General features: G+C 38.0%; 1 protein-coding gene across 2 annotated transcripts in view; it reads left to right on the top strand.

Moving 5' to 3' along the window:
* Positions 1 to 22,324, top strand: part of FILIP1L (filamin A interacting protein 1 like) — a 90,235-nt gene that overhangs the window by 64,928 nt on the left and 2,983 nt on the right. The window contains exon 4 of one of the 2 annotated variants that reach the window (XM_054399240.1): positions 8,941 to 12,021. In XM_054399240.1, the coding sequence (XP_054255215.1) occupies positions 8,941 to 11,716 (2,776 nt within the window). In that variant the 3' untranslated portion in view covers positions 11,717 to 12,021. Of the gene's footprint in view, positions 1 to 8,940; positions 12,022 to 22,324 lie in introns of those variants that run through there. The other variant, XM_054399249.1, reaches the window with a different exon arrangement.

Genomic DNA, 22,324 nt, shown 5'->3' with positions numbered 1-22,324 from the left:
TGTCTTCAGTTCAACAGAGGAAATGATCCTGACAGTATGGAAAGTTCTAAATTTTACCACTGCTTTCGATGACTGATAATATACAAATAAGGCTATGGTTAGTATAAGATAGGCATAGTGCCTATTCTGCCCATGGATGAAAATGTGGCCCCAGGCATTTATTTCTATATAACATGTTTGTTAAAATTGTCTTAGAGAACATCCAGTTCATGTAAATGTTATGGGAAAATGACATTTAGAACTAACCAGTCTCCTTTGAGTAACATAATGTGTTATTCTTGGCTGAGTGCCATTTTCTGTCATACCAAAAATACTAACAAATTGAAGTTAAAAAAAAAGTTTGTAAGAATTGGATCCTTGCACAATTATGCCCAGTTCTGGCCAAGACAGCAACAACAGCACTGCCCCAGGTGAATCAGATACTAGAAAAGCACTTACTTTCCCAACTCAGAAAAAGCATCCAAAAAAGAGGTCACCCTTGAAGCTACACACCACTATGGTATACACGGGATTTTAAACAAAAACCCACAAACAATCAAATTCTAGAGAGTATTTATTGGTTGAAATTGCTGAAAGAGAATTCAGATTGTTCTCTTATTCTAAAACAAGTATTAGCACTAAATTGAAAGGTGTAAAAACATGACTTAAGGATAACAAATTTACGCAGAGCTGAAGGAACAGACTTACTCAAGGAATCAGAACTTCTGCAAAGTCCTCAGAATGCAGATTAAATAGCTGAGATAAAAACTCATCCCTCCAACCATTACACTTCCATCAACACTAAACATAGCATGGCAGTGATAACTAAGTAGTATTTGCCTTGTATAAATTAAACACGTATGGCTGGGATAAATGGTGCTAGTAGCAGCTTGACCAGAATTTTCCAGAACTTGGACAAGCAATATTTGTTTGTGCTCAATCTTCCCACAAGGAATAGAGGGAAGGCAGGCAGGGCTCCTAAAAGGTTTTCAGAAGCTTGATTAACTTCTGCTGTAGTTTTGCACTTGTTAAATCCTAGCAGCAGGCTGCAATGGTAAGGATATATAATAGTCCTAACACTCCAAACAAACATACCCATGGATGGGAAAGACAAAAAATAAAGCAATAACACTGTCCTTTTATCTCTGTAGTATTGAGTGGTTTATAACACTCATGATTTTTAGAAAGATTCAGCAACTGTGGACAAGTAACTAAATTCTAGCAGTAATGCTTAAAATACCCATTTCAAAACACAGCTCAGGTTCATAAAGACCTAGGATCTCTCCCATCAAACTTGTCATGCAATATCAAATAATCAAATTACCTCATTTCAATGACACCGCCACTGAATTACAAAAAAGCAGTATTGAAAAGCAGCAGTTGTGTTTGTCTGTTTTGTGTAGTTACCATACTATTAAAAACTCTTCAGTTAATACTAATTCTTCAAATAATTTGTTGCAGTAAATCAACACTGCTTTTCCACACTGAGAAATCTTAAGTTTAGGCACAAAACTTTAAATGCTAAAGATGAAGAAAAATCAAAAGCAGGACCTAGATTAGTAACTGAGAAGTTCTGCCTCAGCCTTGCTGCTTTGACCCCTGTACAACATCTCTTGTGGTTCATCTTCCCATTTCCTTCTGAAACCTTTCCATCTGCAAAACTATAATTTCCTGGCTGACGTAAATTTGAAGAGTTCCAAATTCTGGTGTTACATCTGCAATCACTTGCTTTATTTCCAACTTTACAGGCAGCATGGAGAGAGGATGAGAGAGACAGAAGGGGGTGGGGGATGAATATTCACCGTGCTAATATGAAAAAAATCCCAAACTACTTGTGATGTTGTAGTAGACAAGCATCCTGGTCTGTATCAAAACCAGTGTTCAGCAGGAGCAGGGAAGTAATAGTGCCCCTGTACTTGGCCCGGGTGAGACCACAGCTTGAGTACTGTTCTGGTCACCACAGTGTATGAAAGACATTGAAGTCCTGGAGTATGTCCAGAGAAAAGAAATGAGGATGGTGAGGGGTTTGGAGAGCAAGTCATATAAGGATTGGTTGAGGGAACTGGGGTTGATTAGTCTGAGGAAGAGAAGGCTAAGGGGAGATCATATTGCTCTCTACAACTACCTGAAAGGAGGTTGGAGTGAGACTGGTGTTGGTGTCTTCTCCCAAGTAACTATTGATAGGACGAGAGGAAACGGTCTTAAGTTGTGCTAGGGGAGATTTAGATGGGATATTAGGAAAAAAAAAATTTCCTGAAAGAGTTGTGAGGCATTTGAAGAAGCTGCCCAGTGAGGTGGTGGAGTCACCATCCCTGGAGGTGTTCAAGAAGCATTTAGTATTAGTGATCATGGTAGTTAGATTATGGTGGGACTCAATAACCTTAAAGGTCTTTTCCAACCTTAATGATTCTACAAGAGTGCATCTCAAAAATGGTGATGCATCATAGTCCAGCTCACAACTCACTGTGCCATGTTTTCTAATAGTTGAGCTCTGGGACCCAGAGTTACTTAGGCTCACTGCAAGTAAAGCTCATTAATGCTGTGGTCTTGTCAGATCAGTGCTAATTTACAGTTGTTTTTCAGCACATGCAGTAAAGAAAAAAAAAACAAACAACCCCAGAATAAAACAAAAAACTACCAACAATTTAAAAGTACAGCAACTTCTTCACTCCCACCTAAAAGACCTGCACCTTTCTATCATAATCTCAAGATGATGTGGATGGCTACCATAATGAGATTAGAAATGAATAGTCAGAATGAATATCATTCAAAGGGTTACTGTCACAGAAAGCATTAATACTTTTTTCACAACCCTGATGCTTTGACAGGTGATTCCCAACAAAATGTAGAAATAGAAAGAACTCCAACCAAAAAATTATTTTCTTCATCTGAGGTTTCATGAGAAAACAAAAGTGAATTTTAGCATCAAATTAAAATTACTCCAACTAGAAGTGAATGTTAGTCCAGTCTTAAATTAACCAACATGTATTTGCTAAAAAAAAATTATCATGCCATTTACTGTCACCAAATTTACTAATTTCATAACATTGTCATTAATTATATAACATTTGAGTGCAAATATTCCTGTATCACTAGGACAAATTTTCAGTGGCTTAGTTGTGAAATCAAGCTCATAAATGTTACTGTTTCAGAACAACTATTTTTTTTAGGAATACATTATCTGCATATGTTTACTCAGCATCACAGCTAAATGCAGCTAGCCCTCCATTTGAAATTTTGCCCATTAACCAAGAACTGGCAACAACATTCATCATATATGACTTTTATTAAGACTTACAAAGCAAGTCAGCATTTTAAGCATCAGATAAAGCATTAATTACTCTGTGGAAGTCTGCAGAGTAATAAGCGGAACTCACACCTTGCTCATTGAACATCCTCATTTTATAAAAGAAATTCCCTTATGGGGAAAATTTGCCTTACACATAGTTCCTTGTAGTTGAGACATTTTATGGAGGCTTGCATCCTAGTATAAACTAATGATTTTAAAGATACATATGAAAATAACACTCTGGAAAAGCAATTTTAAAAAGAAGTGTTTGCATTCTGTTGGGAAGTGCTGACTGAATCAGACAAAGCCAACAGATGACACAACAGCTATGGCATGTTGTTGCTGCTGTCATTTCAAAGGCTTTTCCTTTTCTTTATGGTGGGGGTAGGGGGGGAAGAAGCATTAATAAAGGGAGCCATAAAGGTAGCTCTAAGAAATATGTTCATAAAAACTACACATCAAAAGGCAAAATTGTAGACAAAGAACGAAAAAAATGAAGAGCACTCCAAGAGCAGAAATCCATTTTAACAAACCCAAACTTTGCCACAGTGGAAGCATAGAGAGATTTGCTTTCTCCTGAAAATAAGTATTTCACTGCACTGGTGTCAAAAATTACAACAACATCAGATTTACTAGAAATGATGAAGCATGTTTCCTCTTTTATTAAAGGCCAGATCATGGCTTACTGCTAACTGGGAAGAATGCCTCAGACTAGAAGGTATGACTTCATCCACACTGAAAAGCTTTCAGCTTAGTGCTTTTATTTGCATTATACAGGGGAAATGCAAGCACATGTCCAAAAGCTTTACAGGCAAGTCTCCCTCATGTTATAACCTGCAGGACCTCTAGTAAGCCACGTCTTTTACTTGGGGAAGGGTGAAGAGCACAAGCCAGATAAAAAGATGAATGTTTATGATAGAAAAAAAGGCAGAAAGACAGACAGACAGAAAAAGGATGTGGTGGATATGCAGTTTTACAAACCATCACCTATTTCACTCGCATCCTTAGAGAACTCAGCCTTTTCTAAAGTTGTTATTACAAGATTGCACAGAGAAAAAAAAAACACAACGCTTTAATTCTTATTATTCTTAGAATAATTATTATTTGCCCTGGTAGAGATAGATAATGGTTGGACTTGGTGATCTTAAAGGTGTTTTCCAGTAATAGTGATTCTGTGGAAAAAGCTCAAAAATTATAAAATCAGGGTCTTGCAATCTCCATCTCCCAAGCGTTCCTGGGTTTCTCTGAAACTGAATGGACTAAGTGACTCCCTTAGAACCCTCTAAAAACATTTTCTAGAGAGTATGTAACCATAGTATCTCTCCGGGATCAGGTGATAGGATGAGAGGAAATGGCCTGAAATTGTGTCAGGGGAGGTTTAGGTTGGATAACAGGAGAAGTTTCTTTACAGAAAGAGTGGTCCTGCAATGGAACAGGCTGCCCAGGGAGGTCACAGAGTCACCATCCCTGGAGGTATTCAAGAAATGTGTGGACATGGCACTTTGGGACATGGTTTAAATGATCATGGTGACGTTAGGTTGATGGTTGGACTCAATGATCTTAAAGGTCTTTTCCAACCAAAACAATTCTATGATTCTATTATGTGGCTAAATACAACATCCTGTAGCTTAAGCTACAGACACTTAGAATAAACATCTGGAGACCATGACAGCATGACTGAATACATAGCATTAACACCAAGAAGTTACAGCATGTGTACTGAGGAAAGCAACCACAGTGAAAGTAGACAAATACACATTCTTTAAGGAATAAAAAAAGCAGGTAACAGGTATTGCAACAAGTAAGATCATAAGCCACAAAAAAAAAAGCAGTAATTTATAACAGAAGCTCTGAAGTACTAAGACACTGCCCTGATTCTGTTTAACTACCACTACTGTTTAAATACCACTACTATTCATGTTCATAAAAACAATTTCCAGTGCCTGTTTTTGCTGTCTTGGATGCAGACAGAGTTCCTGTAGTTCTATGAAGTCAACTGCTTGGAATTATCTGTAAAAGCTTTGACTAAATAATATAGCTGCTTTTGACTAATATGGAACTAGATGATCATGAAGTTCAACTGGAAGTGAAAACAATAAAAGTATTTTATTGGGGAGGAGAGCTCCTCTTCTTTTTCTAAACTATTATTTTTTTAAATCAAATTTTTTTGACCTTTGCATATTTTTGGTAAAATTGTGCTCTCAAATACTCTGAATACTCTTTTTCAGGAAGAAAGTATTTTGGATGGAGTTAGCAAAATGTATTTTCTGTCACAAAAACATGCAAAACATCACAAAGTGCTATTGCCAGTTACAGCACATCTTCAATTAAACAAATCTGCCTTAACTCAAGTGATATACATAAGAAGGCTGGGAAGGGACTTTTTACAAGGGCTTGTAGTGATAGGACAAGAGGGAATGGATTGAAGCTTGAGGAGGGATAGATTTACACTGGATATTAGGAAGAAATTCTTTACAAGGAAGGCGATGAGACACTGGAACAGGTTGCCCAAGGAGGTCATAGATGCCCCTTGCCTGGAGGTGTACAAGGTCAGGTTGGATGAGGCCTTGAGCAACCTGGTCTAGCAGGGAGGCTGGAACTAGATTATCTTTATGGTCCCTTCCAACCCAAATCATTCTATGAATCTATGAATAACCAAGCCCTGACCTGCAGAAGTCGAGTTGTCCGAAAAAAGCTGACCAATAACCAGCAATTCATTAAAAAAAAAAAAAAAAAAAAACATGAACCAAAAAAAACCCCACAAAACCTCCAAACATTTTAGGGTCCTCTTCGATTCTTAAGTGCATATGTGCAGACACAGTTGCTGTGACCTACTGAACAGGAATTCAACAGCCCAGATAAAATTCCTCTACAAATATTAACAGAACTCCCAGGTGACTTTTACAATATCAGTCTCAACTGCCTGAAAAATCATTACCTGTTCAACACTGTTCAGGGCATTTTCTGTGTAGGAATACATAAATAATTCTGTATAAGAATACATGAATAAGTATACAGTTATCAAAAAGTCTTTTGGAATGACGAAAGAAACATAGTCTCTTGAAAATCCAGAGTTTATTCAATTACCCAGGTCAGACACCAGTAATTCAGACACTTCATTCAAATCAGAGATTTAGTTAGACTATCCTAATCAAGCACTTGGTTTGGGCTAGAACATCAAGTACTGAAGCAAGTCCCAAGCTTTCCAAGAAAAGCTTGACTTAAAAATGAAGGGGGGGGGGGGAAGAGGAAAGAGAAATTTAGAAAAAAATCCCCAAATTGTACATATACTGATGCTCACTATAAGGATAGCTGAGAATATTCACTCAAAGCTTTGTCAAGTTTTCAATTTTTTTTTTTTTACTTATTATTTATGCACATTTACAATTGTTGGTTACCATTTGGTCTAAGAAGTGTTTTTTTTTTCTAAAGCAGCTTAAGTGCCATCAGTCACTGAAGCATTACAGTTTCATTTGGCCAGAGAGCTATCAACTAGTTAATATAGAAGTGCTGCATAAAACACTGATTAATTTAGCTGTTAATGACCTCAGCTAAAATTGCCTTACAAAACTACCTTACAGTGAAGCAAGCTAAAACAAATCATATGCTAATAAGCCCAAGTCTGTTTTAACAGTATTAATATATGATGTCTCAACTTCATGCACACACTAGACCTGAGTTCGTTCCAAATAAAATTGTTAGTTATGCTTCTGTTATGGTTTCATATCTATGGCAACAGTAAATCATCAACTGAACTTCACTACTAAAGCATTTGGAGACAAGGGTGGGGAGGGAAGACAGACTTTTAGACCAAAAAGAACTCAAACTGAAAGTAGCACTGAAAGCAGACAAAAGTTTATACACCAACAATGTGGTAAAATGCTTCCTTTGAAGATGATGCAGTCTTCTGATCATTTATTTTTTCTGTCAAGCAGCAGCATTCCCTCAAGCTCATTTCACAAGCTCCCTCTCCACTTGCACCTTTTCGTGTCTGTTTCCTCATTATGTTGACTTTCGCAACAGGGCTGCTTTGATATTAACTGTTTATTGCTACTTTCCATTCTATCCATTTCTCACATAAAGCTTTGAATTACATCCAATATAGTGCAACTTATGCACAAGAATAATATAGCAGGGATGATGATGTTGTTAAGACACTTCCTAGTTAGAATTCTACACTAGTCTGATGGACAGCTGCAGAATGGCAGGAACGTCCTCTCTTGGTACCAGAAAACTGCAGTGCTGTCAAAGGGGATGCCACCACGGCAGCCTATGAAATGTCCAGAAATATATATGCCTCCAGTCAGCCAACAGCTAATAAAGCCATGTCCACACATTTCTTGAACACATCCAGGGATGGTGAATCCCTGACAAAGAAAAGTCTCCAAAAGAATCTAATTATTTGAGGCATTCTTAGCATCTTGCATAAACAAATGCACAACCTTATCCCAAGTCTCTAACAAATTCAGTAGGTTTCATCTTGGTGAAGACTGAGTACTAACACAAACTTGCAAAACTAATTTTGGAAAACTATTATTCTCACGTGCAACAAATGTCAGGACAAGAGGAAACAGCCTCAAGTTGTACCAGGGAGGTTCAGGTTTGATACCAAGGAAAACTTTCTTCACAGAAAGGGTTTATCAATCATTGGAACAGGCTGCCCAGAGAAGTGGTGCAGTCACCATCCGTGGAGGTATTTAAAACACACATGGCTGTGGTAATTAGGAACATGGTTTCGTGGTAGTGGCTTAGCAGTAGTGGTGGGATTGTGAGCTCTAGGTGAGCAGTTAGACTTGATCTCGAAGGTCTCTTCCAACATCAATAGTTCTATGAGTTTATGGTTATAAAAACCTTCAAGAATCATGTAAGAGTAGGATTGCGTTTAGTTTGTATCTGCAAGTTTTGGATATAAGATTGAACTCAAGCCTAACAGACAGCAAGATATTTAGACTTGAAGTTCAAAGGGCATAACATGATAAATGTTTATCTGCTGACTGCTTTTTTGAGTGTGTGTGTGTGTATGTACGTAGGACACAAGGTCACAAGGCCTGCATTTTCACTGAGGACTTATCTGTTTATTTTTCCCTCTGATGTGTGGCTTAGAAATTGACATTAGGCGGCTCCACTGTCTAGAGTGGCTGTGTTTTCTTCATGTATTTCAACATCCAGAAGGTTTCATTACAAAACCTCAGGACAGTTTATAAGTCACTTGAAGTTATTAGGAGGTTTGTGATGCTGTGACTGATACCTGCCCTTGAGGGCTGCACTGATTTAATTTTTCAACTATGTTGTTAATCACGTTTCTTAGAAAAAAACAAAACAAAACACAAGCCTAAAAGCTGCATACACATCCCTAGTCTCAGCAAACAGTCAAGATTAGTGTTGTTTCAGTGCAGAACATCAAAAAGTTGTGTTGCACTGCTGAAAATGTAATCAAACATATATAATTACTGAAGTTAAGTCTAAATGATCATACTGAACTGTCCATTACAAAGAAACTTCCAGGCAGAAAATAAGGCCTTTGGGCACTTCCCCCTTCTACAAGAAGTCTGTTTGTAGTTACAAGTAATTACAAGTTCATATACATCTGGCAGAGATGACATAGTATTTCAAGTGTGTCTTTAGAGGACCCTTAGAATGACTACAAAATGCAATATTATTTCCTCTCACAGATTGAAAAAGCTTCTGGAACAAGAAACAGCATATCAGGCAAAAAAAGAGAAGGAAAGCAACAAGAAAATAGCCAAACTGAAAGAAGAATTGACTAAACTGAAATCCTTTGCTTTAATGGTGGTGGATGAACAGCAAAGACTTACTGAGCAATTGAATCAACAAAGTCAAAAAATTCAAGAATTAATCACCTCTGCAGAACAAGCACATAAGAAGCTGGCTTTTGCTGAAGCAAAAATTCAAGAAGAAGGACAGAGAGCTAGCAGGCTGGAGGCTGAACTTCAAGTTCAAAGTGCTAAGACTTGCCAAGACCAAGAAGCAATGATGGCCAAGCTAACTAATGAAGACAGCCAGAATCGTCAGCTTCGGTTAAAATTAACTGCTCTCAGCCGACAAATCGATGAGCTGGAAGAGACCAACAGATCTTTACGAAAAGCAGAGGAAGAACTGCAAGACCTAAGGGATAAGATAAATAAGGGAGAATGTGGGAACTCTGCACTTATGACTGAAGTAGAAGAACTACGGAAACGACTGCTGGAGATGGAAGGAAAAGATGAGGAGCTTATAAAAATGGAGGATCAGTGCCGAGAACTTAATAGAAAGTTAGAAAAAGAAGTATCACAGAGCAAGAACCTTAAAGGGGAAGTTGACAAACTCAACAAAAGAATCATGGAGCTGGAAAAATTAGAAGATGCTTTCAACAAGAGTAAACAGGAATGTTACTCCTTAAAATGCAACCTAGAAAGAGAAAAAATATTAACAAAGCAGTTGTCCCATGAGCTGGAGGGCTTGAAAGCTAGAGTTGGTGAGCTTGAAGCAATTGAAAGCAAGTTAGAAAAAACTGAGTTTACACTTAAAGAAGATTTAACAAAACTGAAAAGTCTAACAGTGATGCTTGTGGATGAAAGAAAAACTATGGGAGAAAAAATAAAGCAAACAGAAGAAAAGCTGCAAGCTGCAACTTCTCAGCTTCAGGTGGAGCAAAATAAAGTGATGACCATTACAGAAAAACTAATTGAGGAAAGTAAGAAGGCACTGAAATCAAAATCTGATGCAGAGGAAAAAGTATCCTGTGTTACAAAAGAAAGAGATGAACTGAAAAACAAACTCAAAGCAGAAGAGGAGAAAGGAAGTGATCTTGTTTCCAAAGTGAATATTCTAAGAAAAAGACTTCAGTCACTGGAAGCTGTTGAAAAAGAGTTTCTTAAAAATAAACTTAAAGACAGTACTAAATCCAGCACCTCCTTGCAGCAGGAAAACAACAAAATCAAAGAGCTGTCTCAAGAAGTTGAGAGGCTTAAGCAGAAACTGAAAGAAATGAAGGCCATAGAAGATGATCTTATGAAAACCGAAGATGAATTTGAGTCTCTGGAACGAAGATATATCAGTGAACGGGACAGAGCCAAGCTCCTAACAGAGGAGCTGGAGGCTGTGAAAATGGAAGTGGCTAGGTATAAGTTAACAGAAAAGGCAGAGTCCAATCAAGAGCAGCGCCTTTTTATGAAGCTCAGAGAAGAGGAAGCTAAATCAAGTCATCTTTCCAGAGAAGTAGATGCACTGAAGGAGAAAATTCACGAATACATGGCAACGGAAGACCTAATATGTCACCTCCGAGGTGATCACACAGTCTTACAGAAGAAACTCCTCCAGCAGGAAAACAAGAACAGGGAGTTAGCAAGAGAAATGGAAACTCTCACAAAAGAATTGGACAGGTACAGACGCTTCAGCAAGAACGTTAGGCCTGGGCTCAATGGAAGGAGAATTTCTGACCTGCAAGTTTTTTCTAAAGAAGTCCAGACAGATCCAGCAGACAATGAACCACCCGATTATAAAACCCTCATGCCTTTAGAGAGAACAATCATAAATGGGCAGCTGTATGAAGATGGTGATAACGAGAATAAAGACAACAATGAGGTGGAACAAACAGTGTCTTTCAAAAGCAATTCATCCAGTGCAAATGCAGTGAACAAAAAATTATGGATCCCTTGGATGAAGTCCAAAGAGAGTCAACCTCAAAATGGAAAGACACACACAAAGCAAAACGGAAATTGTGCACAGACTGGAGACTTCGTGCTAAGCCATACACCTGGCCAACCTCTTCACATAAAAGTAACTCCAGACCATGGACAGAACACAGCAACACTTGAAATAACCAGTCCTACCACTGAAAGTCCTCACTCCTACACAAGCACAGCAGTCATACCCAACTGTGGCACTCCAAAGCAAAGAATAACCATTATTCAAAACGCCTCCTTGACGCCTGCAAAATCAAAAGCAGCAGAGGGTTACACGAGCCCGGAGCATGTCATTTCTCCTATTACTATGGCTACTTTTTCAAGATCTCAGACTCCTGAATCATGTGGTTCTTTAACTCCTGAAAGAACAATGTCCCCTTTGGCTTTACCAGGCTCAAGTTCTCAGGAACAAACGCTCTCCCCAGAGCCTCTAGAGATGGGAGCCAAGCACACTGTTTTTAGAGTATCCCCAGACAGGCAGTCGTCGTGGCAGTTTCAGAGATCTAACAGTACGGGATCAAGTGTCATAACTACTGAGGATAACAAAATCCACATCCACTTAGGAAGTCCTTACGTCCAAGCTCTCGCCAATTCCAAGCCCACCAGCCCTTGTAACCCAGTGCAAGACAACAGAACTCCAGCACTAGCTAATGGCCTACCCAGTAAGCCCACCAATAAAATCACCAGCAGTATTACTATCACACCAACAGCCACTCCTCTCCCACGGCAATCACAAATTACAGTAAGTAATGTCTATAACTGACCCCCATCCATGCTGACATCCTTACCAGCAACCCATCCTGTTTTTTCATCCCAGCAAGAATTATTTGGAGCAACCCCTTTACTTTGGGAGAGATCTGTGCATGAACTATACAACAGTATATGGAACTAACCTTAAGGTTTGCCTGCTTAGTGTTATCAAGTGTGCACTTACTGTATATCTTCTCACTGAAATACAGTTATGTAAAATATTTAGTCTTGCACTTGTATAAATGCATCTTTTATGTATTTCCATTTTCAAAATAACTCACTTTTGACTGCAATTTGCCTTGGTAAATGACTTTAACATGACAGAAACAGTAAATAATTGATTATTTTTATCATTGCTTGCAGAATATTTTTGTTGGTTATGTGTGTGGGGATTTTTTGTGGTGTTTGTTTGTTTGTTGGGGTTTTTTTTGCATGTATGCTAGAATTTGAATTAAGCTATAACATTGCCTGCCAACTTCAGGTAAGATGTGATTCCCTGCTATTTCCCAACTCCTTGCAGCACTCTCACATCAGATAATCATCAGAACATCACACACAGGTTGTGTTTGGGTTTTTTTCCAGTAGAACAAAAAAATTGCTTTCATTTAGGCACACTGTAAAACAATAAACAGAAATATTTACATTCTTAAAAGACAACTCAGACAATGGATTCACATATAATACTCAAAATATGAAGACAGACTGTTTAGAAGTGCTAGCAGTGATAGGACACGGGGCAGTGGTTTTAAACTGGAGCAGGGTAGATATAGGTTGGACATAAGGAAGAAGTTCTTTACGATGAAGGTGGTGAAATAATGCAACAGGTTGCCCAGAGATGTGGTTGAGGCCCCATCCCTGGAGATGTTCAAGGCCAAATTTGATGGGGCCCTGAGAAATCTGATCTAGTTGGAGATGTCTCTGTTCACTGCAGGGCGGTTGGACAAGAGGACCTTTGAGGGTCCTTTCCAACCTGATGCATTCTGTGATTCCGTCAGTTCAGCATACAATACACATCACACAGGTACACTTCAGAAATACGATTAGCAAACTATGGCAAACCTTCTTGTTCTTCATACAAGAGACAGAGAAAGTTTGACAGAGCATTAAGTAGCACTAGACCAACTCTCCAAACATGTGCCTCTAGAACTATAGTAAACAGGAATACCATTAAAAAAAAAAAAAAGAAGATATTTCAATGATGGATGCAGTGTTACTGCCTGAGAAAAGGACAGAAGCATACACAACTCTGCCCATTACAACTGTGCCAAACAGTCAATCCTAACCTCCTAGAAAATATTGCTATTAGTGGACCAGCTTCATGCAGATTGTAAATCAACCCAAAAAGACCTGAAATGCACTTTCAAATGTTTCTTCTTCAGGAGATGCAAACTGCAAATATAAATTGGACCAGCTATTTTTATTCTAAAAAGAATAAGAATATCTTACTTTAAAAAGAACTTTTATTCTAACAATTCTGCTTCTTATGCTCTTGGGGAAGGAGGTAGGGGGAAGGAAGAACACACAAACTGTATTTTTAAAGCATTAAACCTCCTTATCAACAAGGAAGTTTGGAGGTAAGCTGAAAGTCCCTATTGACTGAACCTGTATGTTTATTCTGTTTACATTATCTAGAGAAAAAATAATTTCTGCAGTATAATTTAGCAACTGATTCAAAGGACTTTGACACATGCTTTCACATAACAATGAGACTTTTATCATTAAGTCCTTTCAAGAGACAAGAATCTAAACTATTATAACCATAGGTAAGAACTGATTTTAGAAGGATCAGTTTCTATTGAAAAGCACAGCCCACTACTACTACTTTTCTGAAAATAATTAAAAATGGGAAGAAAAAAATACTAGCTTGTAAGATATGTGATAGAAATGGATATAACAAAAGTATTACAGTTGAGCTGTGGCAATTCTTAAAAGGTAAAGCACAGACCTGCACAAGCCTAGCTTAATGCCTTGCTGATACAACACCTCCTGAAGGTATTGGGCTTCGTAAGTGGTCCTTCCCACTTGTTTTGCCTCAGTTTATCTCCACTGACTACAAAAGTGAGATCTGACTATGATCTCAGTCAGAACGAGTGCACAGTCTTATCCTACAAAGCAAACCTTGGCTCCTACTGAGTTCAGCAAAAGTTACTGATGGAGACAGCAGCCAGGACTCAGGCAAGTCAAGATAATAATTTTTAAATGTGTTAATTATATGAGTAAGTTACTTAACTACATTCATGTTACATATCTGTAACCACAGGGCTTATTCTAAATTAAAATGTACAAATCACATTCTCTGCACTTCTACTGCATAGCCTGCTGATCCATACCCAAGCTCTCTGCAGGGACATATTGCAAACACAATACTGAGTAACTGTGTCTGAAGTACGCAATGGCCATTGTACTAACAAACACCAGTCTCCAAAAATTAATGTAATAACAGTTGTCTTCCAGAAGCATTAATATTTTCTTCAGTTGGACTTAAAACTCTTGCAGAAAAAAAAAAACATTTTATCTCATAGCTGCATTCCAGAGTATGCAGAAATGTGTTGATCATTAACCACCTGGCCATCTATTATGCCTTGTTAAGGAAAAGCACAAAGCAGGACACAGCAATAAGCACACCCAGTCCTCTGGGCAATTCCGAAGTTACTATCAATACAAAACCTAGGTGAGAGTTCATACCACTTCTAAGTTTAATAACGAAACAGGGCAAGACTTGTGTTTCTGTCTTAATTCTTACACTAGAAAATTAAATTAGGTCTTTGCAAATTGATTTAGATACTCTGAAAACAAAAAACATCAAGCATAACATTACTAAAATTCAACCAACTAATGCAGCTTTTCTAGGAATTTCAAGCACTCCATAAAAGGTAAGTATTGCTGTTAATGTTTTCAGCATTTGCCCAAAAGCATAAAATCTGACAGGTATGTAATGATCCAATTAAATGTTCAAGGGAAATACGGTCACAAAGTAAGTAGCATGTATGAGAGAGATTAAACCGTGAAAGAGAGTATAAAAGCAGTTTTCAGCAGATCATAAAATCACAGCTTCTCTTTTCCAAAAACTCTTCACCAGCATTTCCTCTGAAATCTAAAAACAAAACATTCAGGGCACAGGGTAAGTTCCAAGGAAAAGAAAGGGAGAGTTAACTGGTAAAAGTGGCAGAAATTATCCATCCACTTTCCTTCATCTTTTCAGTTTTATTTCAGTAAGCAAAGGAACACAAGCAAACAAACAGTTTGGCATTCAGCATTTTTAAGCTTTTTATGTGATTCAATATTTCAGATTAAATATTTGTAATTTTTGTCCTTACAGGGAGGATGGATTAGAGGAGGGAGGGAACAGGGGAGGGAAAGGAAAAAAAAGACATTAAGAAAGAATAATGATATTCTGAAAGCGAAGAACTCATTCATCCACCAAGAGGTAGTTACTTAAAAACCTCTCTTGGGTAGCTAATTAAGAAATAGAAGTGACAAAAACTTCAGAAGCAGCCAGCTAAATATTCCTCATCCAAAACACAACAGACAACTTGGTGTCTGGGGACAGAACGTAAGGCTGCAGTAAGGAAAAAGATCTATACGTAAGTGTCTCATCCAAGGCTTCAGAAGGCGTGCTCCCCACACTGGGGACAAAATAATCAGAAACAGAGTTGTACAGCACCACTTTCTGATTAAGACTGAACTGGTGCTGCAGTGTTAGGTGATGGAAATGGTGTAACCATCTGCAAGATGACTTTGTCCCTAGGATACAGATACTGAGACAGGCAAAACAAAAACTGACAACTGCCTAATCTCCAGGCTTAAGCAAAGACTACCAAAACATTATGTTACCAAGAAACAGAAGAGAAAAGGATCTTATGCTTGAAGTACAGAACAAATGGGTGTATAAAGACATTTTAAAATTAACAAGTACTGCAAGTGGGAAATTGGTAAAAAAAAAAAAAAAAAAGAGGACCAACTTCAAAAATTTAAGAAGCATGAAGTGTTTTCACAAACCTGCAGTCTGTGGCCCCAAAATGTAGCTGAATACTCTCCACTAGCAAATCACTGAATGACCTGCCAGACCATGGGCACCCAGAAAGCCTCAAATATCAGAGATGGCAACTGAAGATAATACTAATTTTCAGTATAAGAAGGAAGACCTGGAATAACTCTTCACTTCCCAGTCAGTGGTCTGACATCACAGGGTTGTCATATAAGGATGGGCAAGAGAAGCTCCCTACCTTTTCTCACTCCTACCATATCCCATATCACAAAATACTGCCTTTTCAGTTATGCTGTCATTGCTGTTCAAGAACCTAGCACTGTGAACCAGGCCAAGAAACTAACCTGAGGCAAGGGGGTGGGGGGATTTGTAAACAAAAAAAAAACCACAACAAAACAAATGAAGAAAAAAACCCAACCAACCAAAAAAAAAAAAAAAAAACCCAACACACACCCACCCCAAAACCCAAACCAAATGAACAAAACAAGCCAAAAACCCCCAAGAAAACAAAAACAACCCCAAACAGCACACCACCAGCACAATCCACACATCTTCAATAAATAAATAAATAAATAAATAAATAAATAAATAAATACCAACCACCAGGATCCACCTAAAGATCTACATCAGCATAACTGAAGGGGCAAGCACAAAGGATGATGAGCACTGAAATCACTGCCAAAGCTCTGGGCCCATCACCTTACATGCTGCCATGTAGCTGAAGAGATACAATCCAGCAGGCAAATACAAAAAGCACATCAGATGTACAACAAACATTCATCAAACCCATTAACATCCTTCTGGAGTAGTAAGAAGAAATTACTTCTCTTTTTAAAGAGAAATTAATGGACTGATGTAAAAATAACAGCAAGGCAGCTTCAATCATGATTAGAATCTAGATTGCCTTATCCTTGACTGTTTCCTACTCAAGCCGTTATAGGTCATAGAATTGTTTTGGTTGGAAAAGGCCACCAAGATCATCAAGTCCAATTGTCAATGTAAGACCACCATGGCAATTAAACCATGTCCTAAAGTGCCACTTTCTTGAACACCTCCACAGACAGTGACTCTGTTTTTAAATATCTTTTTCCTTAATTATATACGTATTTAGAATAGGACATTGATTAACACATCTTTAAATATGGCCTTCACAGATGAAACTGGTTTGCTCCCAGACAGAAATAAAAAAAAAATAGAAAAAGGAAAAAATAGTTATAAAGATAAAAACTGAGGTTATTTTTCTCTTCTCCTGCAGAAAACAGTTGGGCCCAACCTTGTTACCCCATATGCTTCTTCAACATTCCTGTATTAGCTAATACTGGAAAAATATATTCAAAGCTTTCAAACAGAAAATACTGACATTTTAATTTTAAAAGGTGTAGGTACAAGCACAGTTCCACACACCTTTTAACCTAAAAATACCTCAAAACGCATCTCCCTACCTGCCCGTGACCTGCATAGAATCAAATCTGCTGCCAAAAATCTTACTGAATGAACAGCAGCACTACTTTAAAACAAATGAATTGATGATTTCAAACAGATTTGTAAAACAATTATATAAAACCACTAAGTTAAGCAACAGCAGAAGCATTTAAGTGCTGGCACTACCCTCTCCTGGACAGCCTTAATACTGCAGTGTGTTTAGTACGGTTTAAAAGGTCCCTATTACTGCTGTTCTTAAGGCCTCTAGGTGCCCTAACATAGCGCCCAAGATCCCTCGTTTCAAGAGAAAAAAGGAAGAAAATTAACAAGAACAGCTATGTGACAATATTGATCACAGAATGATAGAACATCTCCTTGGACTCTGGCATGCTTGCTGCCATCATCAAGTGGAGAGCCTGCTCCACTGACTGACCACCTGCTTGATGAAGAACCTTTTCTTAATATCCAGTATGAATTTCCTCTGATGCAGCTTCATTACATTTCCTTGTGTCTTGCCTCTGGTTACCAGAGAGAGGAACTAAGCACCTCCCCCTCCAATGCCTTCCATGCTGAAGCTGCATACCCTTCAGCCTTCTCTTCTCCCAGGTAACCAGTCCCAAGTAAACCCTTGTTCTAGGGGAGCTGACCCATAACGTAGCCTTACCTTTCTCTGCATCTTGTCAATTATCTATTAAAAATGAGTCTTTATCTTATATTAAAAAAAAAAAATTCCCAATGAAAACATGTCCTGAGAAAAACAAGGCATGTAACAGAATTTTGGTAATCAAGAACACAACTTCTGCCTCCCAACTCTATCCAACTGTGCTTCTTTTCCCCATCACCAGAAAGTGGATTTCAGTCAGTGTTCAGGAAATAAGGCCACAGTGACACATGTGGGGACATGAATGAAAATCATGTCATGTAATAATGGAAAATATTTCTAAAATTAATACAGGTTTTTTTTCTGTCAGTTAAGGTCATATTATCGAAATATTATTTTACAAGGGCTTGTACTGCTAGGATGAGGGGGAAGAGCCTTAAGTTAGAAGAGACTGACTATTAGAAATTCTTTATATGTGAGGGTGATGGGACATGAGAACGGGTTGCCCAGGGGAGGTGGGGATGCCTCTTCCTGTAAGTGTTCACAGCCATGTTGGACAGGGCCTAGAGCAATTTCATCTAGTGGAAGGTGTCCTTGTCCATGGCAGGGCGGTTGGAACTTGATGATCTCTAAGGTCACTTCCAACCCAAAGCATTCTATGATTCTATGAAATCACGAGCATTATAACACGCCAAATATCAGCAGAGGAGTAGAAACTGAAACAAGTAGGGCTTAGAAGGGGAGCTCAGGACATTTTCCAGCCCAATTGCTTACTGCAACTCAACTTAAACCCTGACAAACAAATTCCTGGATCATGCTGCTTCAAAAAACTTCTGCAACGACAATTTCAGTTATCCCAGGAATACGTAATAGGACTGAAACACCCTTGCTATTAAGAATCTCGTCGATTTCTGAACTATAAAATTGTAATTCCATATTTGCTCTCTTATCCCTCCACTGGACTTCAAAAACTCTTTCATCAGCAACAGACTTTCACATTTTAGAAGACAATTATCATGTCTTTACTCACTTTTCTCCAGATTAAACAAACTCAATTACTCTCTAATTTAATATCTAAGTACTACAATTGTGCAGATTACCAATCATTTTCCCTTTGCAAAGCTGTTTGTAACAGTGTGACAATTCAGTGTTCCAAGCCAGACAATATCCTGGCTAAGGATTCACCGTTACTACATATTAGTATTATTTATACTTGTCCTGCTTGCACATCTTAGTATGCACACAAAGGAGTTGCATAAAAGGAGATGCAGAACTGACAAATCTCTCTCTCTCAATTCCTCAAAGACAGATGCCCAGTTAAAGAAAAGGAAGTGTCTGAATGTCTTGTTCAGTTGAGAAGACCTAACCAGAAATTTCAGTCAAAGCTGTCTTGTTTGGAGACCAAAGGGAATGTTCAGATTTATCAGTTAAATTTAAGCCACTCTCACTTGCTGATGTGGTTTACACTGCATTCAATCATCCAGAAATAAACGGGAATGCTTCTGCTCAGAGAGAGATGTGGACTTCTGCATAAAGGATCTTCAGCATCATCCTGGCCACTTTCACTGAGGTTGAAAATGATATTCTCTGTTGATCAAATTTCTTAAAACTAAAAATTTAAGTAATGAGAATGAACCTTATGTAAAGTTATTGCTCCTAGATCAAGTTCTACAATGAATGTAGAAAGGCAAATAAGAAAACTTAAGAGCAGAAGTACTACATTCTCCTACTTATTTAAATGCAAACAGCTTAAACAGGAAACAAAGCATACACAATGCTTCCAGGAAAATAAATAAAAACTGAAATAAATTTAAAAAAATATAGTACCAAAGTAAAAAGAACTACTTGAACAGCACAGCAGCAGAGAGACAGAGGTATTTTCTCTCCCTGACCCTGCCTTATTCCACTCCCCATTGTATCACAATAAAACACCTGATGGCCCATATAAATAGCAGGTGGTGGGGAAAACAACCCAAATTATGTATAGAATATGTATCCTGGCATTTCAGAGCATCCTTTCACAGCTGACTCCCTAAAATTAAGGGAGGTCTTTTTCACAGTCAGTTAAGAAAACTCCACAATTATCATGGATTGTTTGTCCTGGTCGCTGAAGTACCTGCTTTCATTCACTATGAAATAAAAAACACAGCTACTACCTCTGAGTTCTTACTGTAACATCTTTTCTCTGGCTAATTTCTATTACAGATGATTGATGTTTACTTCAAAAGTTAATTTAAAACTGAGGAAGTTAAAAGATCTTTATAAAAGTGCAGCTTGCTTAGTTCTTAGATCACTGCTTAACTTGAAAACAAATTTTAACTGCTTATTTCTAAAACTGCAGGCACTATGGACAAAAAATTTAGTATTTTCTGAGTCCAACACCTTGAACAAATACAATACTGTTATATTTACAGACAGACAAACCACATAATCTTCTAATTTCAAAAATGTGGCTAGTTTAACGTCTTCAGGGTTGGTTGTCCTCATTGTTGCAGTAATTATTTGTTGATATGCTGGAGCCCAAGCAGAATCTCCCCAGGAGTAACTTGTACCTATATATGGTTAGGTGCAATCACTGAAGTGCAAGTTTAGCTGTCCTGCCACAAAAATTTAATACTGGTATAGTTTATTTGCATAGGAACAAAGTCCTATAATACAGTTGTTATCTTCAATTTTCAGTCTATGCCAGTAGTTGGATTTGTTCAATTACTGTGGCTATCAGCAAACATAAACACACACAAAAGAGACCAATATAGACACTTGATAAAGTCATCAGTTACAATATAAGTCTCAGCACTAACTGGTAATTGAGACATATTCAGTCCTGTGATTTAAAACTGCAAAATAGAACATCACTTTGAGTCACCACAATTGGGTTTTGTTTTTTTTTTGGGGGGGGGTTGGGGTTTTTTTGCTTGAAATGCAATCTGACAACTCAGAAGGCCATGTTGTAGAAGGTGGTTTTCATCAGCTGAAACTATAGGCCAGAGCACAGGGGTATTTTCCTAATTTTGCACCTAACTTTGCAGAGATTATAATAAGACCTTAGAGCCTGATACCAATTAAGTTCACAAAACCTATGAAAATCTGGACCTATAAACACCTTCTTCAAGTACTAACACTACTAACGAGCTACAAGCAGAATTCTCCAACCACTTTGTATCCTGTGAAATCTCTGAACTGGAACACTTCTCAAAAAACACCAAAAGAACACAACAACCCAAGCACAACTCTTTCTTAGAGATACAATCACACTTCAGCATGCAAGACTTTACATAAATATTTTATCTATTCATCTCGATATGCTTCGCAAATGATAGCTAATCTAATTCATTTCATAGTTAAGAAACTGAGGCACATTTGGTATCATAGAATCATAGAACTGTTGAGGTTGCAAGAGACCTTTGAGATCATCAAGTCCAGCTGCTAAATTTATCATCTTTAAACTTACATCTTACTGCTGGTAATAACCCACCAAATGTTTTATTCTCAATACTATGCCTCATCTAACAGGCCTAAAACATAGCCAGAAGGCAAACTGTTCCAACTCAGTACCCAAGGGAGGCCATCCAGCACTGGCACAATCATCCCCTACAGCATCAACGTCATTCTTAATATGGTGTCTTTCGTAACTGAAACAAAATCACAGAATGGTAGTGGTTGGAAAGGACCCCTGAAGATCACTGTGTCCAACCTTCCTGCCAGAGCAGGATCACCAAAAGCAGATCACATAGGAACATATCCAAGCAGGCCTTGAAAGTCTCCAGAGAAAGTCTCCACCTCTCTGGGCAACCTGTTCCAGTGCTCTGTCACCTGCACAATAAAGAAGTTCCTTCTCATGTTTAGATGCAATTTCATGTGTTCAAGTTTATGTCCACCGCCTCTTGTCCTATCACTGAGAACCACTGAGAAGAGCCTGGCCCCATCCTGGTGACACCCATCCCTTAGATATTTGTAAGCATTCATAAGAACAGCCTCCTCTTCTCCGATGTTCAAAAATGCTTTTTGATTTGTTGTTGGTCTTTCTTGGTAGTTGGGGTTTTTTGTTTGTTTGTTTGTTGGTGTTTGTCTTTTTTTGCATTGCATACTAATAACATGAGTCCTGCAATTCAAGGCTACCATGAAAATGCATGTTAACTGACAAGTTTCAGTACAGTTTTAGTGAAAATACTGGAATGTAGTGCAAAATAAAAACTTTGATGCCACCTAGAGGTAAAATCCTCAAGGAACAGAGAGTAAAGAAAAACACATCTCTTTTCCTTACTCACTTTCAAAGCCAAACTTCAAAGCTTTCTGATTTTGAAAATACAAACATAATACGAGTTATATACATTCAGACCCAGGATCTATATATCTCATAGTATCTAGTTATCCTATCTCTTTGGTAGAAACCATCAATAAATGCTTATGAAAAAAAGCTAAAGTACCAGGCAAAGAGAATAATAAACCCAGCCTCTAGCAGTCTACTTCCAGTTATCCTCTGCTGAAATCTACATCATATATTTATATTTAGCAGTCCCTGATGGATCTCATGAATTGGTCTAAATGCTCTCTAAATCAATCTATATGATCAAGAAACTGCCTGTCCCAATGAGTTTCATATAATTCAT

Source organism: Indicator indicator, chromosome 1 (genome assembly GCF_027791375.1).
Source record: "Indicator indicator isolate 239-I01 chromosome 1, UM_Iind_1.1, whole genome shotgun sequence".
Lineage (NCBI taxonomy): Eukaryota > Metazoa > Chordata > Aves > Piciformes > Indicatoridae > Indicator > Indicator indicator.
This window is presented reverse-complemented; position numbering and strand designations above follow the sequence as displayed.